Genomic DNA, 27,738 nt, shown 5'->3' with positions numbered 1-27,738 from the left:
GAAATAGCTATCTGAATTGCCAAAAGTTTCCCACTTCACTCATAGTTTCCATTTTTCCTTTGGCCTTTGGGTAGGAAGCTTCGCTACTAAAACACTTTCCTAAATTCACCCTTGTGAACTCTTCCCTCTGTTTCACTTTGCACCAATTAAAAAAAAAAATCCTTTCAGTTTTACATAAGATGGGTCAGGTTCATGTTTTCAAGTTTCATCAGAGCCTTATTTTGTTTAACAGTAGCTTGACTATAACATAACGTTTTGCTGAAGTTCTGTTTCATCCCATTAACTTTGAAATGTTGTGCAACCATGACTACCACCCCTCCCTCTATGTGTTAAGATTACCTTCTGCCCCACCCCCAATCCAATCTTTTCCACCAGCAGTTCCCCCGCTAACTCCCCCACTCTCTCCATCCAATCTCTATTCCCTCTGCTGCCCCCCAAAACCACCAGCCTCCCCTATCCAGCCACCTGTACTACTGGGCTCCTCTTTTCCCACCCCTCAACCCAGCTTCCTTCCTCTGCTCTAACCTCAGGCTTCCCCACCTGATGGGCTGGTTCTGCGGCTTCTCCTCGGCTGCACAAACCCCAGTACAGAGGTAGGAACTGAGGTGGTCAGGTGGGGAGGGGGAGTAGGTGTGACGGACTGAGCACAAGGCTGCTGCTAAAGGGGGAGGAGTCAGGCTCAGTGAAGAGCTCCCTGCCCCCCTGTGAGGGGCCTCTGAAGTGGTGAATAAGCCTCCCAGGGACAGGGAAATAACCCCAAGTCCTGCCCCCCAAGGAGACAGAAATGAGCCTGGATTCGCTGTTCCAGCAAATCCTCCTCACGGAGCAGCAAGCGGAGGAGAAGCGGCGCCTCATGCACCAAGGTCAGCCACACAGCCGCCATCTCATGCCTGGTGCAGCAATGATGGCCTGTGGTCACATGACTCCCTGGCTCCCATAGAGCCCTGAAGGGCAGTGTGGTGGTTCCCCCATCTCGTGGTGGGGGTGGGGGTTTCAAGCAAGGCCAGTAAATCTTGGCTGAGCCTTTCCCCTGGAGTATATAGACTCCTAGATTATAAGGCCAGAAGGGACCTTCAGAGTCTCTAGTCTCACCTGTATAATACAGGCCAGAGTTACCCAGTCACTCCTGTATTGAGCCCAATAACTCGAGTTCCTGCCTCTCTCACCACCTCCTGTTTCAATAGTTATAGTGAACTCCATAGGGACTCAGGACAGCCCTGTGATAGACACATGTGGGCTTGCTTTGAAAGAGCCTACCTCCCTTCTCCTGTGTTTGAATACAGCAGGGTCAGGCTTGTATCATCCTCACGCACAGCCTTGCCAACATATAATTTTTTATCACGAGAGTCATGATATTTGTTGTTATTCCTAAAGCCCCAATTCCTGGAATCATGTTATTACAAGCAAATCTCAGTGCTCGCTCGTTTTTTTTTTTTTTTTGTTTGTTTTTTAAAGAGTACATTTCTACCCTCCTGATGATGGAGGAAAGATTAAAAACAAACCCAAAGGCTCAAAACCAGAAGGCGAATAAAAAGGACCTGCTATTTCTTTTAATCTCATGATTTTTAAGCTGACCTCATAATATTGCGGGGGGCTAAATCATGATTTTGTAAATGCTTGGGTCTGGCAATACTGCAGTCTAGACCTGTAGTTTGAACTCTACAAAATCTGCTTTCAGGAAATGTAATTGCTTGGAGTGCAGTGGGAACTTTAGGAAGTTTGTCCAAGATTCACATAAAACCACCAGCAGATTTAGAAATAGAACCCCTGTATCTTGTCTCCCTGCCTGTTGTTTTAATCAGTAGGTTATGGTGTAGCAGAGTATCAACAAGGTACTTTACTATACAGTAAAACAGGTAACCCTTAATTTAAATCAAATTTCCAAAGATAGCTATCTGAATTATCTATGCAAATGTCATGTTTGTCCATCCTAAAGTAGTAATTAGGCACTCGTTTGTTCGCAACTGAATGTCGATTTCCGCTTCTAGTAACTGATGACAGTGACAGTAGCTATTATAGGAAAACCGATGTGTTTAGAAGTCTAGCAATTATATGTCTCTACTGAAGTCATCTTTCTACACCACTCTATCTTGCAAGCAACAAATTGTTAAAAGAATCTCACTTTCACAAATTGATTTCATGTGTTTAAAGTTTCATTTTGTATTGCAGTTAAATTAGACATAAACAGAAGTCATGAAAAAATTAAGCAAACAACAGAAGAACTGAATGAAGCAAAAATAAAATTAGAAACTAAGGTAGAGTAGTAATACTTATAGTATGTTAATTATTGTTATTGGTAAATGAGCTGTAATTTTAATAAATTGTTCATGAACACTTTGAAGCACTACACTTCACGTAGTGTTAATATTATCATAGTGTTTGCTTTATGTATGTATTTGTAGGCATTTCTATAGTGCTCATCGCCATAGTATCTGAACACGTCACAAGAGCATCGGCCTGCCATTTTGATCCTAGTCCTATAAGACTCACCATTCAGACTGACCCCTGAGATTGCATGGAGCCCCAGGGGCCTCAGTAGGATTCCAGACGGGCTCAGGGGTCTAATCTGGTTCCTTTTACAAGCTTGGGGTCTTGATGTAGAAGGTAGAACACTCCTTCCTTCTCCTTTATTACCACTCTAAGATACATGGAGTTCGTTCACATACGCGCTTCACTGTCCACTTCCATTCAATGACGGCCGTATCTAGTGTGCACTGAAGTAAATTAAGAGAGTCCCAGAATTGACTTTAGTGAGCTTTGGATCAGGCCTTAAGAGTTTCCACCTCATCCACACATCAGCAATTCTATTTGTGTTACTCACCGTCTAGCATGTACAAAGAGTGCACTTATAGTTTGGCTAGTGCCATTGTAGACAGAACCACCTTTCTAGCCAGACCAGTTAGTATTCTACCACTCACTCTTTTACATTTTCTAATCCCTTTTTCCATATAGTAGATGTGGAGCCTTGTTTTGAGACATGTACTCCCTCTTTATACTCTCAGTTTTGTCAGTACTAATAATTGTGGGTGAAATTGATGTTCGACACCCACTTGTTTGTGCCTGTAAATGAGGTCTAAATGATGTCACCTGTGCTCTTAAATATCTGCACCTACAAAATTGTAGGTGCATAGTAAGGAGGCAGACAGAGGCTCCTTTTAGAGTCAGGCCTATGCTATCTCTAGTATTCTACCTATAAAATAACAGAAATACGTTAGAGATAAATCTTGCAATCTTCTGGATTGTGCTTTGTGCCCCTTTTGACTTTTACTACCAGACTCCTAATTTTACCAACACTTATTATACTACTAATTCATTTGGTGCGGTGAATTAATGGTTTGGTGGTAATACCTATCTCTTCAAAAATTTAGGCTGTTGTGTGGTTTGCCAGTGCATTTGTTCTACATATGCACTTCAATGCTACTGTGACAGGTGCTATAGAAACCCCTAAAATAGATTAAGGTATGTTAGAGGAGGGAAAAGAATCCACAGAATTGTTTAGAAATATTTAGTAGTTACAAATTTAGACCTTGATTCTGCAAACAGTTACACATATGCATGTCAACAGCCGCATTGACTTCAATGGGACTAATGTGCATAACGGTTTCAAAGATCAGAACCCAATATGGATCTACAATAGGAAGTGGTCTTTAATCAATATAAGGTTGGAATGTGTGATATTTGCTAGGTAACCAACCCCCTGTAGTCCTGCTTATAAAATTAATTTATGAGAATCACAATTTTATTTGTAAAAAGAAAAGGAGTACTTGTGGCACCTTAGAGACTAACAAATTTATTTGAGCATAAACTTTCGTGAGCTACAGCTCACTTCATCGGATGCATTCACTAATTTGTTACTGATTAATTCTGGTTTATAATTGTGGTTTGTATGGTAGGTATCAGAGGACTCAAAAGTAAAACAATTGCTGTACATGACTACTGGAGAAAGGTGAAGATGCAATCCTAATTGATTCCATTGTCTTTTATACATCAAAAATTAATTATATTCTTACCAATGTGTATAATAGTAGATTTTATTTGCTTGTTTAGTTTGAAATTAATTCATTTATCAAAAGGAAATGATGCAGGCAATAAAGGAAATGCCAAAATGCATTATTTCAATCAAATAATATTTCAATATAAAGATTATACATTGACTAGTGAGATTATTTACATTGTCAATTATTTTTCAATACCTAAAATTTAGTTTATTCTACAAATTCTCAATGTATCTACTGCAATTAATATAATCAAACTACTACTAAGAAATAATATAATACTGAAGTCCTCCTTCAAATAACTGTATGTCATTTCTTCCCTCTCCGCCGGCCGCATCCCAACCCAAGCCTAAATAAGTAGATGAGCCTTAGAGTTCAAAAATGTTTTGACATCTATTTCACAGAGACTGCTTGTGGTCAAGGGAATGCTCATAGGAAATATTAATTTTTTTCTGTTCTGTAAAACCAGGTAGCATGTAATTAGAACTTGATTTATAGCATTTTGCCTTTCATGGCTCAATGATTTCTTTAAAAAAATTTACTGCAAAGTAATAGATTATGAAGGCACTTTGGGGTTGGAGAAACTACAATATGCCTGGTTATATTCAGTAATATAAACACAGAAGCACAATATTAGTAACTTGCTTTGAATCAGTACGTAACAATAAATTATCCCAAAGCTCTTGATATTGGAGGAACAAGCTCCCTGACACCTTCACTAAAATATGGTTGGTATGTGAGGAGAAAATCTGGCCCATTGTTTTCTTTTCTAAATTCTCCTAATTTTGCCCGAGCTACATTACTGTTGACACTACCACCATTCTCTCTGTGATTCAGGCATATCATCTTGACTGTACCCTTTCTCAACCTGTTTATGTAGACAGTTTCTAAATCTTGTTACTTCTTCTTCCATAATATCTCTAATATTTGGCCTTTTCTTGCCATCCACACCACTGAAACTATCATATAGACTCTCACCGTATTTCCTCTTGACTACTGCAATCCCATACTCTGTGGGCTTCCTGACAGCCACTTTGCTCCCTTGTCAACCCCTCTCTTTGAGTCCCTTCATTGGCTCCCACTCACCATCACATCAGATACAAGCTTCTGGTGCTTGCCTTTAATATCCTTCAATAACTTAGTTGCTCCCTACTTATCTGCTCCTGTATCTTATTATATTCTGTCCCCCTATGCTTGCTTAGTTTTAAATTTCCAACCATGGTTGTGCTGCAAAATCTGGAAGAATTCTCCTTGAGTGGTATGCACAAATTAGTTGAGCAGCCTACTTCATCAGTTGAAGTACTGTTTAAAAAAATTAAATCCAAAAATACAAATGTGTGCAGAAGGAAGGTTTTTAGTTTATTTGGGGTTTTATAGTAGAACTGTCTTCAGCCCAAAGCTTGGTCCCTTCATTACTCTCCTCTGCCTGATAGTTCTCACAGTCAAACTGGGAAAATTTATGAGACCATTAATCCCTACTTCATCGTCAATAGTAGAAGAGGCACAGGGTAATAGCTAGCATAAATAGCTCTCTATGGCTAACCACAGACATTCAGAGAAGAGCACAATAACTTTGGGGTTTTGTCCCTTTGAAGTTAATCTATGCCTGACTTAATGATATCTGGTTAGATGGAGAAAAACTCACCCCTATGTTAAGCTATTTAAAAGATTGTATGCTCTGTTGAGTCTCTCTCCATTCCAAATGAAAAATTTTCTGGCTAAAAATGAGAGTTAAGGACTCCATTCTCTATATTGGGAACAGCACTGAGTTTAGCCTCTAAAGAGGAGAGACTGCTGTGAAGAATTGTGTTTAGATTGCAAGCTAAAGAGAAAAGGAGACCCATTAAGCTTCCATGGTCCAGCAGCTATGCAGACTTTTTTTTCTGGATAGGGCTCTTTATGTGCAAGTCCTATCCATCATGTGTACTTATTTTTATCACCAATAATCTTTTCTTCTCTTTGAAGGTTCAACAGCTGTCTGAAAAGCTCTTCTACTTACAACTTTTGAAGAAACGTGAAGACATCTTAGAGAAAAAGAAAGTTGAACTTATGAATCAAAGGAGTATTTTTCTCAAAATCTTTGTATGTTTCCAGTTATACTATTTAGGGGAGTTCAGTTTTACAAAATACTGTATGACTACAGTCAGATTTATATTTTGAAAAAAACTGGACACTAATTAAGTATGAAAATCTGAATGATTAAAATTTGTTTTGGTTCTAACAAATTAGAACACAAAAATTCAGACTCTCACTCCAAACTTTAATCCATGATTTTAGATAATCTACCTCCTGGATTACCTTTAAAAACTTTTCAGTTGTCTTTACAATTTAGTAGTATTACTGCAGTGTCTAGCATATTCCCCTTCTGACATATAGGACAGAATAGGAATACTGTAAATATTATAGTAATGCTACTTAGCTATAAAGGCAAAATTGCTATCCTCTGATGGAACGTGAATTTGATATCAGCTGTATCCAGTTAGATTTGATACATGGGTTATCTCTTCTTGTTTACAAGGGAATTCACTTTTTATTTAAATTAGTATTCAGATAAGAGCTTTGAATGGAATTTAATCTTGTAATTGACTATATGAATGTATTTTTCTATGAGTTAAAGTTTTCCTTGAAAAAGCAAATACTTTAAATTTGGGACCTACTTCTAAAAGGCACTGAGAAACTCCATATTCCAGACTCCCTAACAGAGTCAGCTCTCTTAGGCTATATTTTGGGATCTTAAATAGTGCAGTGGCCTTGTCCTGGACTTCTGCAAAGGGATGAATTTCACCCTTAATGAGCAATTTAAAGAACCAAAAATAATGGCCATTTTGTGCCATTGATTTTAAGCAGAACTCTCCATTGATTTCAACACATGCTTAAAAATTGATAGCATAATGTGGCCTCTAACACTAATGATACAGCACTATTATTATAGAACACACTCCTTTCATTTTGTCACAAGAGCAAAACAGTAAGATTAATGCAACAGAAGTAATGATGGAGAGCTAGACCATTTCCCTGTTTTTCCAGGTTACAAAATAGAATACATACTGATTTTACATAGTTATAAGGGGACAAAACTGTATTTCACCTCGATTATTTTAACAAGGATTCTATTTTTCTCTATGTATTTTTTTCCCACCTTTTTAGTCAGATACAAAGAGGAAAATGATTGAAGAAGAGGAGAATTTTATTAAGGAAATCACAGATTTTAACAATGAGTATGGACTAACATGTAACAGAGAGCTTTTGATTAGGAAAAAAGTCAAGACTGAAATATGTGACCTAGAAACTAAGGCAAATATTTTGAAAAACGGTATGTCTTATGTTAAACTATTTTATCTTGGATTGCTAGAGAATACAAATGACTAAAACATAACTGAGTAAAGCAATAGTTTTAAACCTATTGCCTTCCTAGCTGGATACTTCTCTTCGGGCTAGATTGTAAGACATGATCTGCCCTGAATAAGGGACAGTGTGTTGGTGTGGCTATATTGCCCAGTACACTCTCTCCCACTCATTTGTGCTATGCAGGGAAGTACAAGCTCTGCGATACCTGCATCTACTCCTGCACAGCTATCCAGGAGGTCATAGCCAACAGAGAAGTATAGGGGGGTGCACGTTGCATTACCATGTTAAATGGACCACATAAATCCTCAGTGATTATTGACCACCTAGCTCTGAATCCTACAAGCCCTCCTAAATTCGATGGGAGTTACATGCACAGGTGCCTCATGAGATTGGTCCTTTATAGTTATTGTCTCAAACAGGATCCTATGACCCTTTGAGCTCAAATACAGAATATAAGATCATAGCAGGTAGTCTAACCACGGCATTTCCTGTTCCTCTTCCTTGCTGACTGGGCAATCATTCTTTGTGCTAGCCACAGACCACACGAGTAACAAAGGCAATGGCTACTTGGACCGTTTCAGTTCCTATTTCTCCAGGTGAACCCAACTCACCCATCTGGCGATAAAGTCCAGAGTTCCAGCAACATGAATAGCCAACAGGGGTAAAAAATTTCTCTGCAGACAGTTTGACTTGACAGACTTAATTCATCATGCACCTGTTCCTTGTATTCCCTCTTTGTAGATACATATAATTCTAATAGAGTTGTCCATATGTAATTTCTTGTACACCAGGTTTTATAAGTCTAATTGTATTTTTAGCCTAATGTCCTTTTAGAATATCCAAAGACGGTTACAAGTAATTAAAGAGTATTTAAGATTATACCATCAAGATTAAAACTGTAATACATTTTAACTTAAAATATATTTCTTCTTAGAAATGGAGTCAATGGAACATGAAAATGTTCAGTTAAATGCACTCCAGCTGCAGAAGAATGAATTAAAGCAGGATTTATTTACTCTCCAGAGCAAACTCAAAGGTATTTAATGTGTTTGATAATCACTTATTATGATAATCATTTGTGATTTGACAAACATATTTGACAAATAGTTCCCCTCAGATATTTTTTCAGAAGTATGATTGTCCCAATGACTATTCATTGTCTTAATGAAAGATATGAACTGTTACTTAGAATGACAATGGATAGTCACGGGGACAGGGAAAGAGAGTTAGAATGGATGTATAGCTTGGTATTTAGGGACTCGCCTGTGGGGAGGGACACCCAAGTCCCTTCTCCAGTGATAATTTTTTAAAAGTAGAACACAGCTTCAAGAGAAGAGATTGAAAAAAAACGCATACTAGAATATCCATAGCCCAGTGATAGTAGTGCACTACTCTTCTGAAATGTGGGAGACCCCAACTAAAATCTCTTCTCCACATCAGGCAGTGGGAAGAATTGAACCTAGGTCTCCCACATCCCAGGTGAGTGCCCTTTTCACTGCGGTAAAACACATACATTTATAAAAATTTTCAAACTTAGATTCACCAAACAATTTTTTTAAATGTCGTTTTTGGTTTGACCGAAAACTTTTTCTTGAAAACCAAAAAAAGCCATTGTTCATCTAGCTTTAATGATAAGCTGTTTATCCTGCTAAACTTTTCAGATATAATACTGCATTGATTTAGAATGAGGACATGAGATATATATATGTGTGTGTAACTTGATTTATGAAAGAACCAACAAAAGGTGACAAAGTAAAAGTTTTTATCCGTGTGCCGGTGGTGCATATCTGAAATAAAATAAAGCAGGAGCATCGGATAACTCAGGATAATCTGGAGTCTGAACCTGCTCTCACGGAAGTCAAAACAGTAGGTGTTACCATTGTCTTCTGTGGAAGCAGGATAGGGGCCATAAAAGACAAATTTGAGGCTTATAAATTTGAACCAGTGGTGTCACTCTCTTCCAGACTATTTTTATCATTTATGGATAGATTGATAGTAATTTAGTTATCTACCCTTGCCCTCATTTCCTTTCGCTTTTTGTCTTCGTTATTCCTTTCTCCAACCTCACCTTCCTTTTCACCTCTTCTCTCTTTATAATACTGAAACAATCTTTCTCCAAAGTACTTTGGTGTTTGAAATACAGCTCTGATCCATGTATACTGTAACACCTCTTGATAGCCTGTCATCTAGATTATTATATACTAGGATCTAGTAATAAAATGGGTTTATTTGTGTGACATTTCAAATAGAGCAGAGTTCAGTGGATCCAACTTTTGTCCCATTTTGTTTAACACTGCAGTCCATTCACCATCATAATTATTTACTGTACTACGGTAGTGCCTAGGAGAGCTAGTCATAGACTAAACGAAAAGGAGTACTAGTTGCACCTTAGAGACTAACCAATTTATTTGAGCATAAACTTTTGTGAGCTACAGCTCACTTCATCGGATGCATTCAGTGGATGAAGTGAGCTGTAGCTCACGAAAGCTTATGCTCAAATAAATTGGTTAGTCTCTAAGGTGCCACTAGTACTCCTTTTCTTTTTGCAAATACAGACTAACACGGCTGCTACTCTGAAACCAGTCATAGACTAGGAGGCCACTGTGGTAAATGCTGTGCAAACTCAGAACAAAGAGATGATGTCTGTCCCAAAGAACTTACCACATAAGAGTATTTGTATTCTGCCATGGGGAGGTGTGATTGAAGCATATACAGACAGATATGAAATCAAAGCTAGCTTGAGTAACAGCAGCAGCACTGGTGTCTGCACAAGCTACTCCTGCCTTCCAGAACCCTGCATACATCCTCGAGCAGTCACCGACCGTGCGGCTGCAACTTCATTACTACTGTTGCTCAAGCTATCATTGATGAGTTTTAAGGAGGGTTTTGGAGGAAGATAATGATGTAGATTTCCCCCTCCCAACTGCGAGGAACTGCATGTAATAAGGAATGAAGGGCTTGTTTAAAAATTGTACAAGTTGGTGATGGCATCATGGGGCGACTGGAGGTGGGAGTCAACATCTCAATACCGACTGAGAGATAACTAGGGTGGAGATGGGCTATGAAGGGCCTTGAAAGTTAAGACAGGCACCTTATGTTTCATGTAATAGAGAAGGGGGAGCCAGAGGAGGGATGCAAAGACAGGAGTGATAGGGTCAAAGTGACGGGACAGAAAAATGATCTTGGCAGCAGCATTTGGAATGGAGACGAGCAGGGCAAGACTACATTTGTCGAGGCCAGAGAAAAATCTGAAAGAATCACCAAGATTTAGTCAGCCTGGACGTGAGGACCTACAAAGAGGGCCAAGTCAAAGATGATGCCCGTGACATAGGTCTGAGTGACAGGCAGGATGGCAATGTTGTCCACAATGATTGAGAAAAGAGGTATTGGGAAGGCTCGGAGGAATGGGCAGGAGATAAGAAGCTGAGTTTTAGACATGTTGATCTTAAGCTGATGACTACACATCGGTGAGCAGATGTCAGAGAGACAGGCCAAGATTTTAGATTGGACAAAGGGAGATGGGCCTGGAGCCAAAAGATAGATCTGTGAGTCATCAACATAGAGATGGTTGAATTTGTGTTTACAGATGAGATTACTGTGTAGGTGTAGGTGAAATAAGGTGTAGACAGAGAAGAGAAAAAGTGACCAAGGACAGAGCCCTGTGACACCCCCACTGAAAGTTGAAGGGGTGAGGAAGAGGATCCTCTGAAGGACCAGTTAGAGAGTAGGAGGAAAATCAGGAGAGAAAAAAGTCATGGAAAGAAAAGGAGGACAAGATTTCAAGAAAAAAAAAACAAACAGCTGACTATGTTAAAGGCAGCTGACATGTCAAGGAGGATGAGGATGAAGTACCGGTTCTGAGATTTGGCTAAAATAGTATAATAAAGCCAATCTTTTATTTTTATTAAATCTACAAAGCTTTCGGTATAAAATAGAAATAACCAGAATGTATGTGTATTGTTTACATAATGCATATGTAATAGTAGTTGAACTAGGGAAGAAATGCCATAAATGGTTCTTTCTGAGTTAAAATTTTAATGTACAGATATTATAAGCATCCTGCAGATTTTGCAATTGCTTGAAAGATTACAATTGTATGGTAACTACAACTGTAAAATATTTTAATTTCATGTACTGTGATCTAATATTTTCACCTTCATAGCAGTTTCCACAATAATTAGAATGTGTGAACTTATAAAATGCAGGCTATATGTGAATACAGATGATTAATATATATTAGTAAGGACATTGTTATTTTATTTTTAGATACTAAAGAACAACTACAGGAAGCTGAAGACATTACAAAATGTTTAGAAGCAGAAAAAGTCAAAGTTAGTGAAAAGCCTCAGACTGACATTGAATGTTTAAGGTAATGACCATCAGTTGTGTAGTTTAGTTTTCAAACTTAAACTTTGCCTTTACGATTTTGGATCATTCCTGTAGCATCATGGTAGCTACACTGGGCCTAATTTTAACTTTTTCTGTATACTATTCCCTTTGAAGTCTGAAAAAATAATTAGTGTGTGTTACAGAACAAATCCTGTTGCCCTTACTTATGACATCCAGTTAAGTCAAAGACTTTGCTCCTCGTTGTCTGGCTATACCAAAAAGAAGGACAGGAGACACTTGATATGGATTTAATCAGGCCACAACTTTATTATTAGATGTCTGGGACTACCCAGCAGATAAAAGTGTACAGTGCAGGCAACCACCTATTTATTCCGTAATTACCCAGGGGGCTTCCACCAGCTCCCCCTCTTTTTCCAGCCAGGTCCCTCAAGCACATCTTTTGCCAGAACCTTACCATAAACGCCCCCTCATAGACAGGTTAAGGTGGGCTATAAGAAAGGGGGGTTGGCTCCCTGCTGTTCCAACCATAGGAGCCCCAAACTCCCTGTCCCGTTCCATTCCTTTAACCAGCACTTCCTTTTTAAGTCCTTTACCAGGCCATTTATCTGGTCACTGGATGCCTTCCCTATCGAGTACCTGCACTGAACATCTGCCCCACACTTACAAAATAAGTTGTGACATATAGCCTACCACCTTTTCTGCTCACCATAATAGGCCTTCCCTGACACCCACTGTGGGGAAGGCGAAAACCCCCCCACTCCACTGAAGCCAATATGGTGGTGAGGGAAAAATTCCTTCCCAGCCCCGGTAAAAAGCAGCGACTAGCACAATGCCCACAGCAGGTTCAAACTCCACCTGACCATCTCACGTCAAGGGGAGGGAGGGTGGGTGCTGCCTTACCTGCTGTCATAAATATAAAGGGAAGGGTAAACCCCTTTGAAATCCCTCCTGGCCAGGGGAAAGCTCCTCTCACCTGTAAAGGGTTAAGAAGCTAAAGGTAACCTCGCTGGCACCTGACCAAAATGACCAATGAGGAGACAAGATACTTTCAAAAGCTGGGAGGAGGGAGAGAAACAAAGGGTCTGTGTCTGTCTGTATGCTGCTTTTGCCAGGGACAGAACAGGAATGGAGTCTTAGAACTTTTAGTAAGTAATCTAGCTAGGTATGTGCTAGATTATGATTTCTTTAAATGGCTGAGAAAAGAATTGTGCTGAATAGAATAACTATTTCTGTCTGTGTATCTTTTTTGTAACTTAAGATTTTGCCTAGAGGGGTTCTCTATGTTTTTGAATCTAATCACCCTGTAAGATATCTACCATCCTGATTTTACAGGGGGGATTTCTTTATCTCTATTTACTTCTATTTTCTATTAAAAGTCTTCTTGTAAAAAACTGAATGCTTTTTCATTGTTCTCAGATCCAAGGGTTTGGGTCTGTGGTCACCTATGCAAATTGGTGAGGCTTTTTATCCAACATTTCCCAGGAAAGGGGGGGTGCAAGTGTTGGGAGGATTGTTCATTGTTCTTAAGATCCAAGGGTCTGGGTCTGTAGTCACCTAGGCAAATTGGTGAGGCTTTTTACCAAACCTTGTCCAGGAAGTGGGGTGCAGGGTTTTGGGAAGTATTTTGGGGGGAAGGACGCGTCCAAACAGCTCTTCCCCAGTAACCAGTATTAGTTTGGTGGTGGTAGCGGCCATTCCAAGGACCACGGGTGGAATACTTTGTACCTTGGAGAAGTTTTGACCTAAGCTGGTAAAGATAAGCTTAGGAGGTTTTTCATGCAGGTCCCCACATCTGTACCCTGGAGTTCAGAGTGGGGGAGGAACCTTGACACCTGCTGTGCTGTTTCAGCCTACAGAATGGAATGGTGATCCTTGTTCCTCTGCACCAGTTGTGCAGTGGTCTGAGGACACTGGAGTCACAAAAATTTAAATTTGATCTACTTTCCCCGATCACTGCCACCCTCCCCAAGTGCGATTGTCTTCGAATGAAGCGACTGTGGAGTCACGCCTCTGGTGCATAAAAGGTGCATCAGCATCCCCGTATGGCTGGTTCTCTCATGGACTAAGTAAAATGGAGGACCATGTACTCATTTTCTGCTCTATGTGAGTACTTGATCTTCCATCTTACTCACTTTCTGGAAAAAAAAAAAAAAGGGACTTCCCGGTTCTGGAAATTGACATCTACCTTAGTTTGCCTAAATGTGACATTTACCCTTTTATGCAAATGTAAATTTTGCAATATCTTTCAAGGAGAAACCATGACTTTTCAATACAAAAATATTGAAGACATGTTAATATAATGTTTTCTGAGCTTGATGAAATTGTCCTTGGGCGTAAGAACCCTTTAACAAAGCAAAGAAAGGACTTCTTTGTAGCAGAGCTCATCTGAAGTTTTCTTTTCCCCATAGAAATTTATGATGAAAATGAAGTAACATTTGTCATCATCAAAATCTTCCATGGAAATTTGACTTTTCAGCTGAAAACTGAAAGATTGCAGCTATACTCTTTCAATTAAAAAAGTTTCCAGGAAAATTTTGCTTGTCAAAATCCCAATTTTCTGTTGAAAAACAGTTTTCATAGAAAATCAACCACCAACCCTATTTCCTAACCCTTTCAACCCTTGAGAATTAATTAATTTGGAAAGCTACATACAGGGGCAAAAGACTTTTGTACAACATGTACACACAAGACAGAATGTAAATAGTAATAGTATCTGCTGGTCCATAAGGGAATGTGTTAGACTTCATTCTTTTACATTATTAATTCCATGGTGATGCATTAGCTTTTCTGATGTATGGGGTTGTCATCTTCCTTCTAAATAATACACTTCTCAGAGTAATTTAGTGCTGTAACATCACTTAATATTCAACCTAGCATAATTAGTTTTCTTGGAAAATCTGTCTGTGTTGAAAGTCAGGAACCACCAAGAATTAGGATTATGGACTCACTGAAAGACATTGTGCAAATCATTTAACCTGTGCCTCAGTTTCCCCATTTGTAAATAAGGGTAATAAGCAAATGAGGGGTCTTCTGAGGTTCAATCAATGTTTGTAAAGTGTTTGTAAGAACTTTGGATGGAAGGCACTATAGAAGATAAAATATATTAAATAGTCATGAATACTAATCAATGAAGCATCCTAAAGAAATCAAATCAACAAGAAATATGATAAGATTTGCTAATTAATTGATCATAGATTTTTATTTTATGTTGCAATAAGTTTATATTAATTAGCTACTGGCTGCATAGTGTTTAGAAGATATATAAAGTACTACGACTACTAAAGTAGTAACCGTTTGCTTTTCTATGACTTAGGAAATCCTTTAAAAAACCTACTACAGTCACATAAAATCTGTTTTAGCATTTCACACTTAAACGCCGCTCTGCGCAAAGTGAGTCCAAAGTTGTTTAAGATAGTTTGGCTTACATCTTCATCTTGGCTCTTTAGCATGTAGTTGCAACAACTTGGACTCATACACGTTTACCAGTGTGTTTCTTACAACCCTGACATATTACAACTTAATTGGGCCAACTGAGCTAAGATAGAAAGGGAATCAAAGATGGTTTAATTTACATTCTATTAATATAAATATGGAGCCATAAGAGAGCAGTGTTGAAAGAAAAGCAACTAACAGGAGGGTGTTAAAGAGTAAATTACTTTAGCTTACGCTATTTTGGATTCCCCACTCACCTCTACATTTGGGCCTCTAAGAGGAAATACGGAAGGAGAAAAAAGAGTGGATGTTATAGCTCAAGTTATGAATTATTGGCTAAGTTGCTAATTATTAAGCTACCTTGATTACTTGCTTTCGATTCTATAGTTGCATGTTAAGAATGACTCTTTCTGGCTCTTCCTTCAAAATAAATAAGCTATTTTAGATTAACAACTCTCAACACTGAATGAAGGAAGCTTAATTTCAATACACCTGACACAAAGCTGACTCAGCAAGAAAATAAATGCACTTCCACATTAGTTGATGGGCTGACTAAAACCTGACATTTTGTTGTCATTGTTCAGTTTAGAAGAAAAATACTAATTAAAAACTTCTTGTCTTGGAAAAAATTTACTACAAAGGATTAGAAAAAGATTAACAAACTAAATGACTATTATATTTCTTAGTTCATTATTGAAATTTAACTTGTATATTCCTTCAAATGTTGATTTAGACAAAATCTGTTAAGTGTCATTCTGACACAGCTGTACTCTTTACAGGAGGTACACTATTTTTTTCCCCAAACACAGGCAGTCAAAAATTTCTGACCATTGATTCTGTATCATTTTCAAATGAAATATTTTATAAAGAGGTCATTGTCTTGATAAAGCCAATCCTACAAATTCTAGGCAGGCATGCCCTTGCACCTGCATGGAACCCTACTGAAGTCAAAAGCCCCAAAAGTGTGTTTTCAGGCATGTGAGTTCAGCCACGTGAGCTTAACATGACTGAAAAGCTCTGTTAAGATACTAATATTTCTGAAGCAGTGTTATTTGGCTTCAAACTTGCTAGTCCACATCTTAGAGATTTTCAGTAATGTTAAGCTAATGTGATTTAACTAACATGATTGGGAAAAAAAACCAAAAAAAAACCAAAACTTTTTTGGCCTTCAAGATAGGGCTTGAAAACAGGGTGCTGCCTATGCAGAATCCATTGTAGGAATGGAGTCTTTGTTTCTAAATAGTATTTAGAAACAATATTTAGTATACAAAGGATGATATTTTGACAAGAATCATGGGTAACATACATAGATTTGCCTACAAAATGAAAGAATCAAAACATTTTTGTTTACCTTTTACAGACAGTGAAACCACACTACTCTGTAAATGGTAAAAATACAGATGTTTTTAGTGCCTCATTAGAAAAGGGAAGAAAAGGAGACACAGACGGCATCAATAAACCTGATATATGTAGCTCCCAGACTGTCCTTTAAGTCTGTTATTGTATCACATACTTAGGCCCAGCTCAAAAATCAATATTAAAAGTAGCTGGCAAAGGAAGAATCTTCATTACAATTAAGTATATATCTTAAAGTATATTACATTTCAGCTGAAAAGTATAGCAAGGTAATTCAAATTACAGTGACTCATCTTGGAGCTCAGCAAAATGCTCTGTACCATGTTGATGGTTTAATAAAATCTCTCCAAAATCCCTCCAATTATCACACACGGTCAGGAAAAAAACCCACTCATTGGTGATTCAAACAGCTGATGGAGCTGCTGTAGATGAGCAGATGCTCCACAACATGCCCGAGATATAGGAACCAGCCACACGCAATTTAAATAAAAAGCACTGATGTGGTTATAGCAAAATAGTAGCTTCCAACACTTACAAGTTTTCCCAAAAAAGGCTGGAATTTCTCATGCTCAAAGATAAATTTTGGGAAAATTTGTTAAATTTTTGTTAAAATTTCTTTTGGCTTTTTCTGAGATATTAGGAACACTGAAACAAAATAGTGTTCTCCAAATGCAGTATTTTCATGGATCCTCACCCATGGGTATGTGCCTCAAAGGAATGCCTCTGACTCAGAATTCAAAAATCATCAATACACATTGGGGGCAAGAGGCACTCAACTTCCTGTTGATTAGATACAACTAGCAGAATTGCCAACAATAGTCTTTTCATTTTGCACGACCGATGGTAGCGGGTCTGTTGCCAGATGCTGCTGCTGCTACAGTCTGTTTACAGTTTATCTCCAATAAATAATATTTTTTCTGAGCCTTCAGAAACTGAAGCATGTATCATGTATGCGTTAAATTAGTTCCATCGTACACCTCAATCACCTCACCTGCACTCTGCCCATCAGTTAACCTCCACAGGAACTACTATGAACATTCAAAACCCTTCAGCAGCTTCTGGTGGACAAACAATTTACAGGCTTCAAGAAATGCCTTGAGTGTTGCTGGAAGATCTAGCTCACTGACTGGCAACACTCTTGGCCTAACATGCCTCAGAGTAAGAATTAACTGAAATTTTCCTGCTGAAAAACAATGTTTTATCAAAAATTAAGTTTTCTGTGGCAAAATATCTTTTGATTAAATATTTCATTTTTTCTATGTGAAATTTCAAAATGAAATTAAACAATTGTTTTTTCTTGAATTGAATTTTAGATTTGTTTAATTTTTTTCAAAATCTAATAATTTTCAGTATTTTCAATGATTGCTTTTCCCATTTTCTCTCCCTTTTTTGCTACTGGAGGCAACAGAATGAACAAGTTTAGGGTTTTGGTTTGCTTTGTTTTTCTTCCACAATTTTTTAAAAATGTATTCTTTTTCCATTCTAAACTTTCCAAAATGTCCTCCACTTTGGAAAATTACATGCAGCAAAAGGAAAAATGAAACATTTACTTTGCTATTTAGTAACTTTTTCAAAGTGGATGAAGTTTTGAAGAGTCCCAGAGTGGAAAAAGGAAAGTGAATGAGTGTGAGAAGACAAATCTGGACACTATTCCTAGTACTGCACTCAGTGGCAAAAAGAAGAAAAGGAGAAAAGAAAAGAAAAGAAAATTCAGACATTTTGAAAATTACAAAAAAAATTACAAAAAAATGCTGGTAAAGTGAAAAATTGTTCCATTTGAAAACTTTGCAATCAGAAACAACTTCAAAATTTGAAATGTTGGTAACTGGCTTTCCAGTGAGCCATGCCTCAGCTGGCTTCAAAGATCTTCTCCAGAATGTCATCCCAAATTGTTACCATTCTAGGGTGAATGCTTCACATGCCTGTCAGCTTCCCTGGAGTCTCTCAATGACTCTGATGCAAAATTGGCCTGATGGCCTTTAAGTAGACATCTTCATGACAAAAAGTCTAAAGTGACTGAAAATTGCTACAAACAATTTCAAAATGATTTTCATTCCAAGGGTTTTAAAAGAAAAACTTTAATTTTCTGGAAAAAAAAATTACCAAAAAATTTCAAAATGATTTTAAGTTTTTGGTTTTCATTTTAATTTTATTTATCCTCTTTCATTTTTATTTCCCGCCCCCATGTACACACTTTCTCCCCCTTTTCCCATTTTTCCACTGAAAAAAGGGAAAAGCAAAACAAAAGAGGGAAAAGCTAACAAAAATTGTTTTTATAAAAAAGACTGAAAATGTCAAAACAAGAATATTTTTATTTAAAAAACGATATATAACACTCCAATAACTTCCTGGTGTCACTCACAGATCATTACAACTAGTATGTTGCATGCCTCATAGAGTGACCACTATTCTGCTGGATATATCATCAGGTAAAAAAACAAGAGCATGCCTTTGCTCCTACCCCAAAATTACTTACAACTCATGCACAGAAGTCTCTCTCTTTCTCTCCGAAGTGCCTTCTCTGCTTCAAAGCAGCCTCAAAAAAATCAACAGTCTCAGTGAATTGGATGCATATTCAAGGCAACAGTTAGAGTAAAACTGAGCTTTTTCAAAGGGGAGTTGCCTTTAAATCATGAGATACCCATTTTAATCACCCATTCTAGGTATCTGCTACCTATAGTTTGCATTTAACTCTCAGATGCCAAATACTCTGCTCCTCTTGTTTCTCAAACATGAAATCCTAACTCAGAGTTAAGTAGAGAGGGGCCTCTAACTGGTACTAATACATTCTTGAGTTCAGGGTTTGCCTCTGTTATATTCTATTTAATTATTTACCATGGTTATTATTATTTAACTTGTTTTACACTTTTACTTTAGAACTGCGTGTTGCCACACATCAAACAGGCTAAAAGGATTTTTAATTAAAAGGTGATTCTGAGAAGGCTGGGGCAGTTTCTAATTGAAACCAGTCCATTATATAAGAGAATTTAGAGGATAAATTATGTCTTTGAAGCTTGAAATTCCATACTATTTAAGAAGCCTGGAAACAGAAACAAAATGCACAGTCAGTTTACATTATTTAATAGTTTGGGGCTTTGTTTACTTACCTAATTAGAAAAGAACTAGTACTGCTTCTTATGCTTCATATTACAGGAAAAGAAACCTCATTACTGAAACCATGAAGAAGCAAATGATGCCTTCTTTCACATAATTCATACAAGAAATATGTCCACTAGAGCTGAACAAATGCTTCATATTAATAGTGGATTGCCTAAGGCCTGATTCTGGTGGTTTTGAGAAAATATTTGCAATTAAATTTTATGTTAAATTTTATAAGCAGGAAATATCAATCTCTGGAGTAATATGTGATGCAAAATGGGTTTCTTTAATGAAAATCTGCTCATTGATTTCCGAACACTTTTTTATGGCACTGCCCAGTAAGGCTATTATAGTTAGAATTGTGTCATGGTTTCCATTATGAACCCCAATTTCTGGGGTTTATAATTCAGATATAAAATTTGCTATAGGGTAAATGTTGACATCTAAAGTCTGCTTGGGAGCAATTTTCTTTATGCAAGTAGAAACATAGGAAATTTGGATTGAAACAACCATTGGTTCATCTATGATTTCCTCTGCCTTTCAGCAGGTATAACCATAAATGCTATCAGTCCCCAGATACTTATCCATTTCAGCTTTGAAGTCTGAGGTTTGTAGCTTTAACCACTCCCTTGCCAGTCTCTTCCTTAAAAAGAGACCCCAATAGGAGTTATGAAGGATTATTTAGGTATTGGGAAGAAATGTGCCCCTCAGACAGGCAGCAACTTAACTGAAATTAAACATTTGTTAAATATTGTGTTAGTATGTGACAAACTCTTTCACCTAGCCCAGAGTTTAACCAATGGTATATTAAATTACATTAATAATCTTGATGTATTTATACTGTAATTCTTAAATCTGTGATTGTTTCTATTTGTGCAGTGCCTTAAATACATTGCCTGGGAGCTTTATAAATACTATGAGCCAAATCCTTGGTCGGTGTAATCTGTTATAGCTCCATTAAAGTCAACTACTCAACAAGCCTTGGAGAGGAAAAGCCCATCCCGCAAACTTCTCCTTAATTCATGTCCATGAGTTGGACTATTATCCTTCAATGAGAAAAGTTATGTTGTTTATGGTCAAATTCACCAACATGCCAAGGGCCAGCACAAAGCCAACATGTCATTTAAGACCCAGTTAAGACACTCAAATTACCTGGGATGTAAGTGGTGCTTAGGCCTTCTGCAGGCTCTGTGAACAGCGGTGAATTTCACCCTTGTCTGACCACTGAATATTTATCTTTCAAACACTATTTCCCTCATGTAATATTTCTTAAAATTTGTCATAGGGTATTCCAGTCATACCTAAATTACATTTTGTAACCATTCTCCAGACATTTTCTAAGAATTTAATATATTTTTAAAGATAACTGGATGGATACTGCTCACATATTCTGTCCTAATTAGTACTTTATATACAATGGAACCAGCACTTAGATTCTCAAGTGACAGGCACGTAACCTATCTAATCTGAGGTAAGGTATTTCTCTCTCTTTTGATTTACATCTTGAGTAGCCTTGCTGAAGTCAGTGTGGCTAGTCACTTAGGGTATCTCTACACTGCAACTGGGTGCGAGCCTCCAAACTCGGGTAGACAGCCTCGACCTAGCAGTGTAAACATTGTAGCTTGGGCTCTGAAGCCTAGGGGGACAGGTAAACATGAGAGCCCAACCTGCAGTGTCCACACTGCTATTTTTATTTGCTAGCTCAAGCCCCACTAGTATTAATTTGTCTTCCTGGTGATGGGAGGCTCACTCCTGGCAGTAGTGTATAGACATACTCTTAGGGCCTGATCCAACTCCCATTTACTCCAGTGGGCATTAGATTGGATCCTCAATAAGGTACCAATCAATGTGAGGAAAAGCCTGCAGAATCAGGTGCTCAGTGAGACTGAGTTGGTGATCGCTTTTTGATGATTTTCAGCATAAAATAAAACAACTGAATTGTTTTGTGTAGAGCTTACACAAATTCAGGTGAGTAAAGAAGGACATACTTGAAGGGGGATAATAGAATTTTATATAAATGTTGGCTTATTTGGAAAGTAAGTGGTTAACCTAATAATTCTCTGAATACTCATCCACATTATTGGAGCAAGAATCTTGTGGCCCAACTTTATATTTTATTTTCTTTGTTTTTAAAGAACTGTTGTCATTATGCTGGGGGAGGGGGAAAATGTCCTATTATGCCTTGTTCTGGTGAGAAGTACGCCTTACTTCTAAAAGTGACTGAGAATTATGTCAGGATAATATATTTCCATAGATTTGCACATCTAATTTGACAGTGAAAAGATTGGTATGAAGGTCCTTCTGATCTGATTACTAAAATGAGAAAGCTAAATCTACTTCCAGGTTAAGCATTATTTTGAATATTTCCATTGTCTCTGTATTCTTTCTGGTAAAACTTCATCATTTATTCACTAACTCAGGCGTCTCCACAGCATTGATTGTGTAGCCTATAACCTAACAGACATCTCCTGTTTTGTGAGTATAATATTCCTGGCACATACTGTAATTATTTAGTTTCTAAATAAGAAAGAAGGAAGACTTGAAAGCAGAATCAATTGATTAATGTAAAATTAACCTCTCCGTTTGAATGAGAATGACTTACCACTGCCCCCCAAACTCTGAGAAATGTAAATGTCTCCACCTGACTATTTAAAAGTTTTAGAAAAACTTTTAAAATAAAATGCATAAGTAATTATTTAATTAGTGCTTGACAGTTTTAAAGCACTTCACAGATAGCAATTAGTTAATTCTCATAATAGCTCCGAGAGGCAGATAAGCAAATATGAGTGAAATTATTGCTTGAGTCTCAGTTATTTTACCCTCAGTACTGGTGCCACAAAGCGAGTTGGGACTCCTCACATGAATCACAGCCATGGTATCATTTGTAGCTCAAGACCTGCACCCAGACTATCAGACACATCAATTTCACCTGACTCCAGAAGACAAGAATAGCAGTGTTCACTTCGAAAGCAATCAGTGCCTGCCTATTCCCATGTTAAACAAACTATGCTTTTGTTTTTATTAAACAAATTAGGCTTTTAATATCAAGCTAACAGAGGAAAATACAAAAAGTAATAAATTAGGAGCAAAGACAATGAAGTTACTCTCAGTGGTTTGAGCATTGGCCTGCTAAACCCAGGGTTGTGAGTTCAATCCTTGAGGAGGCCATTTGGGATCTGGGGCAAAAATTGGGGATTGGTCCTGCTTTGAGCAGGGGGTTGGACTAGATGACCTCCTGAGGTCCCTTCCAACCCTAATATGATTTTCTATGATTCTATGAGGAATAGCCTCAGTTAAATGGGCCAGAGTTGTAGACAAATCTTTAGGGGGGAGGGATAGCTCAGTGGTTTGAGAATTGGCCTGCTAAACCCCGGGGTTGTGAGTTCAATCCTTGAGGGGGCCATTGAGGGATCTGGGGCAAAAATTGGGGATTGGGGGTCCTGCTTTGAGCAGGGGGTTGGACTAGATGACCTCCTGAGGTCCCTTCCAACCCGGATATTCTATGAAATCAGTGTAACCAAGATCAGAATCTGAGGCTTAGACCTTTAAATGTACCACTTCTCCCTTCTAAAGGAGCTGTGAGCTATACATTAAATTTTATTACAGTGCAGTACATATTACCTCTTAGAGCAGTGCCTCCCAAACTCTGAACCTTGGCTCTCAAAAGGAGCCTTGAAGGATTCACGGGGAAGCCATAAGTATTTTTGGGAAAAAAAAAATAGTAGATATGCGCATTTTATTTTCTAATTAAGAGACTATTAAACTGAGTTTAAAAATTTCCTGTACCTTATCTATGGTTCTGTAGCGTATGCTGCTGCTCCCACTGAGGCTGGGAGCTTCTGTGCCCTCTGCTCCTTCAGGAGGCCTTCAGCAGAGAGACTTCCTCCTGGGGGAAGTGTTCAGCAGGAAGTCTCTGCTGAAGGCCTCTTGCTGGAGTGGTAGGCAAAGAGACTTCCAGTGCCTGCAGCAGCACCAGCACTACCAGATGGTGAAAGAGGGCTGAGGAAGAACCCAGCCAACTCCCAAGAGGAGGAGAAGGGTGGTAGTGGTCGGGGACTTCCTCCTAAGCGGGACAGAGTCATCCATCTGCCATCCAGACCGGGAATCCTGAGAAGCGTGCTGCTTGCCTGAAGCTAGAATTCAGGATGTGACTGAAAGTCTGCCAAGACTCATCAAGCACCGGGACCTCTACCCCTTCCTGCTTATGCAGATGGGCACCAACAATACTGCCAAGAATGACCTGGAGCAGATCAGTACAGACTATGTGGGCTCTGGGAAGAAGGATCAATGAATTTGGAGTGCAAGTTGTGTTCTCGTTCCTCCTCCATATTGAAAGAAAAGGCCCAGGCAAGGATCAACGAATCGTGGAAGTCAATGCTTGGCTACGCAGGTGGTGTTGGCAAGAGGGCTTTAGCTTCTTTGACAACAAGCTGATGTTCCAGGAAAGAGGATTACCGTGCTGGGATGGGCTCCATCTATCAAATACTGGGAAAAGCATCTTTGGATATTGTCTGGTTAACCTGATGAGAGCTTTAAACTAGGTCCTATCAGGGATGGTGACAAAAATCTGTCCGATGAGGATCTAGGCTCAAGTAACAAAGAAAAGGGGAAGGGGCTAATTTCTGGAGAAGAGACTAGAAATCACAACTGCGTTAAAAAGGCAAAAAGAAAAGCAACAGGGCAGTCTGCAAAATATCTTCGATGCCTATATACAAATACAAGGAGTATGGGGAACATGGTATATGAAGAAGATTATGACTTAATGGGCATTACAGACACTGTGGGGACAACTCCCATGATTAGAGTACCAGCACTGAGGGAGATAGCTTGTTCCTAAAGGATAGGTTTGGGAATAAAAGGAGTAGAGTGTTGAGCTGTACATCAAGAATGTATACACTTGCTCCAAGCCTCAAGGGGAAGTGAGAGACAGACCTACAAAGAGTCTCTGGGTGAAGATAACAAGGGAAAAGAACAGTAGCAATGTTATGGTGGGGGTCTATTATAGACCACAAAGTCAGGTGAATGAGTCATTCTACAAGCAGGTAACAAGATTAACTAACACGCATGAGTTAATATTAATGGGGGATTTTAACGTCCCTCAGATCTGCTGGAAGACTATTACAGCAAAACATTATATGTCCTGCAAATTCTTACCATGTGTAGAGGACAGTTTTCCGATTCAGAAAGTTGAGGAAACAACTAGGGGGTCAACCATTTTGGATCCGGTTTTGACAAACAGGAATGAATTAGTAGCGAATATGAAGGTGGTTGGGAACTTGGGAGGTACTGATCATGATCTGATAGAATTCAAGATCCTATGGAAAGGAGGACATGAGAACAGCAAAACAAAGACACTGGACTTCAGAAAGGCAGATTTCAACTGACTCAGAGAAATAGTAGGCAAGGTCCCATGGAAAGGCCAATTAGGAAGACAAGGAGTCAAAGGGGGCTGTCTCAACATCAAGCTATTCTGATGCAGAGGAAGGATAAAAAGAGCCACCGGCTGCACAAGGAGCTTTTCAGTTATCTAAAAATCAAAAGTGATACATACAGGAAATAGAAGGAGGGGCACGTCACCAAGGAAGTATACATGGGAATAGCGTGAGCACATAAGGACAAAATCAGGAAAGCCAAGGCAAAGAATGAGTCACAGCTGGCAAGAAATTCTAGAGACAACAACAAGAAGGGGCTCTCAAAATATACCAGGCAAAAAAGAAAGACCAAGGACAGTGTGGGTCCACTGCTTAGTGCGGAAGGTGAGCTGGTAATGGAAGATGATAGGAGGCATAGCTGCTCCGTGCCTACTTTGCTTCAGTCTTCTCACAAAAAATAACATATGACTGGATGACAAGTGAAGTTACTATAGACAAAGGGGAAGGGATGCAGATTGAGATAAGTAAAGAGATCTTCTGACCAATCTGAATTAATTCAAATCAGCGGGGCAGGATGCTATTCACCTGAGGGTACTGAAGGAATTAGCTGAAGAAATCTCAGAGCCACTGGCAATAATCTTTACAAACTCATGGATGACAGCAAAGGTCCTGGAAGAGTGAAGAAGGGCTAATGTAATGCCCCATCTTTAGAAAGGGGATAAAAGAGGAGCTGGGGAACTACAGACCAGGCAGTCTGACTTCAATACCTGGGAAGCTACTAGAGCAATCTATAAAACATTCAATTTGTGAATACGTGGAAGATGAAGCAGCAGCCAGCATGGATCAGCCAGGAATAAATCAGGCGAAACCAGGCTGATTTCCTTCTTTGACAGGCTAACTGATTTGGTGGGTGGGGAAAATGCAGTGGACATAATAGACCTGGACTTCAGCAAGGCTTTTTACAGAGTCCCACATGACATTCTGATAAGTAAGCTGGAGAAATGCAGGCTCGGTGGAACTACCATTAAATGAATACATAATTGGTTAAACAACCTCAAACAAAGAGTAACTATTACTGGAATTATGTCAGATTGGAGGAAGGTCTCAAGTGGGGTTCCACAGGGATCTGTTCTGGGTCCAGTGTTGTTTAACATCTTTATTAGTGACCTGGATGTAGGTAGAAAGAGCATACTTATCAAGTTTGCAGATGACACAAAACTAGAGGGGGTTGCCAATACTTTGAAGAATAGAGTTAAAATTCAGAGGGATCTTGATAAACTGGGCTATAGACAACAAAATGAAATTCAACAAAGACAAATGTAAAGTGCTACACATAGGGAAGAAAAAAACAAAATGGTGGAAAACTGGCTTGGTAGCAGCACTGCTGAGAAGGATCTGGGAGTTGTGGTGGATCACAACCTCACATGAGTCAGTAGTGTGATGCTGTTGCAAAAAAAGCAAATGTAAGTTTAGGTTGCATTAACAGAGGCATAGCATGCAAGTCACAGGAGGTGACAGTATCACTCTACTCGCTACTGGTTAGGCCTCAGCTCTGGTCACCAATATATGCAGAAAGGATGTAGAGAAACTGGAAAGAATCCAGAGGTGAGCAACAAAGATGATCAAAGAGAAGGAATGCAAGCCATATGAGCAAAGGCTGAAGGAACTGGGTATGTTTAGTTTGGAAAAGAAGAGACGTGGTGGGATAAGATAGTGGTCTTCAGATACTTGAAAAATTGCCATAAAATAGATTGAGAAAAGTTGTCGTGTTTTGCCATAGAGGGCAGGCCAAGAGGCAGTGGGTTCAATCTACAGCATAGCAAATTTAGATTAAATCTCAGGAAAAACTTCCTAACTGTAAGAACAGTAGGACAAAGGAACAGACTCCCTCACGAAGTTGTGGAAGCTTATTCACTGGAGATTTTCAAAGGAGGCTGGATAGCCATCTGTCTTGGTTGGTTTAGACACAACAAATCCTGCATTTTGGGAGGGGGTTAGACTAGATGACCTTTGCGGTCCTTTCTAACCCTATGGTTCTATAATTGAAGCGCATCTTATCTTTATAATGGAATGATTTTTATCGAGTATGAAGCCTACATGTAGCAAATGTTTGGCTGAAGATGATGATTACTTTAATAAATTTAAACTGAAAAAGGAAGAAAAGTAGATAATATGATGACAGTTACAGTATGTTTGGATTTTTGTGTCTTGATATTACTGTGGAAAGTCCACAGCCACAATGTGTAATTTGTTTTCAAGTGTTAATAAATGAAAATCTGAGGTCAGAGAAAATACAGAGACATTTAGAAAATAAATACCTGGAATTTGTACACAAGAGCCACAATTTTTTCTTTTGGAAACAAGAAGAATGAAAGTGTTTAAAAAAAAATTGTGCCTAAAGAAGCAATCATTCCTCAAAAAGCCTTAGAAGTATCTTACGTTGTAGCCAAGTGAATTGCAAAATGCAAAACAAGCACACACTGTTGGCAAGAGCCTTTTCCTTCCAGCAGCCACAGATGTGTAGAATTATGACTGGGGAACAAACAGCCATGGCATTGAAAACCATTCCGATGTCAAATAATTCTACCCCTTGGCACACTGATGATCGCACAGAAAACGGCCAAGACCAGTTGTAAGTACAAGTTAAGAATCCACAGACATAGCCAACATAGTTCAGCTTTTGCGTTATATGAAATTTGTCACAGCAGGTACAATAGTTGAACTTTCATTTTGCAAAAAAGCCCAACTCAAACAACAAGTGAGAAAATATGCAAGATCAGTGATAA

General features: G+C 38.6%; 1 protein-coding gene across 1 annotated transcript in view; it reads left to right on the top strand.

Annotated features, from left to right (window-relative positions):
* The first annotated feature begins 784 nt into the window (after nt 1-784).
* CCDC172 (coiled-coil domain containing 172) overlaps nt 785-27,738 on the top strand; it is a 65,158-nt gene continuing 38,204 nt past the window's right edge. Inside the window, exons 1-8 of the mRNA XM_077822868.1 lie at nt 785-863; nt 2,170-2,255; nt 5,961-6,077; nt 7,143-7,308; nt 8,278-8,379; nt 10,015-10,019; nt 11,177-11,191; nt 11,630-11,712. Of these exons, the coding sequence (XP_077678994.1) occupies nt 785-863; nt 2,170-2,255; nt 5,961-6,077; nt 7,143-7,308; nt 8,278-8,379; nt 10,015-10,019; nt 11,177-11,191; nt 11,630-11,712 (653 nt within the window). The remainder of the gene's footprint in view (nt 864-2,169; nt 2,256-5,960; nt 6,078-7,142; nt 7,309-8,277; nt 8,380-10,014; nt 10,020-11,176; nt 11,192-11,629; nt 11,713-27,738) is intronic.

Source organism: Eretmochelys imbricata, chromosome 7 (genome assembly GCF_965152235.1).
Source record: "Eretmochelys imbricata isolate rEreImb1 chromosome 7, rEreImb1.hap1, whole genome shotgun sequence".
Classification (NCBI taxonomy): Eukaryota; Metazoa; Chordata; order Testudines; family Cheloniidae; genus Eretmochelys; species Eretmochelys imbricata.
This window is presented reverse-complemented; position numbering and strand designations above follow the sequence as displayed.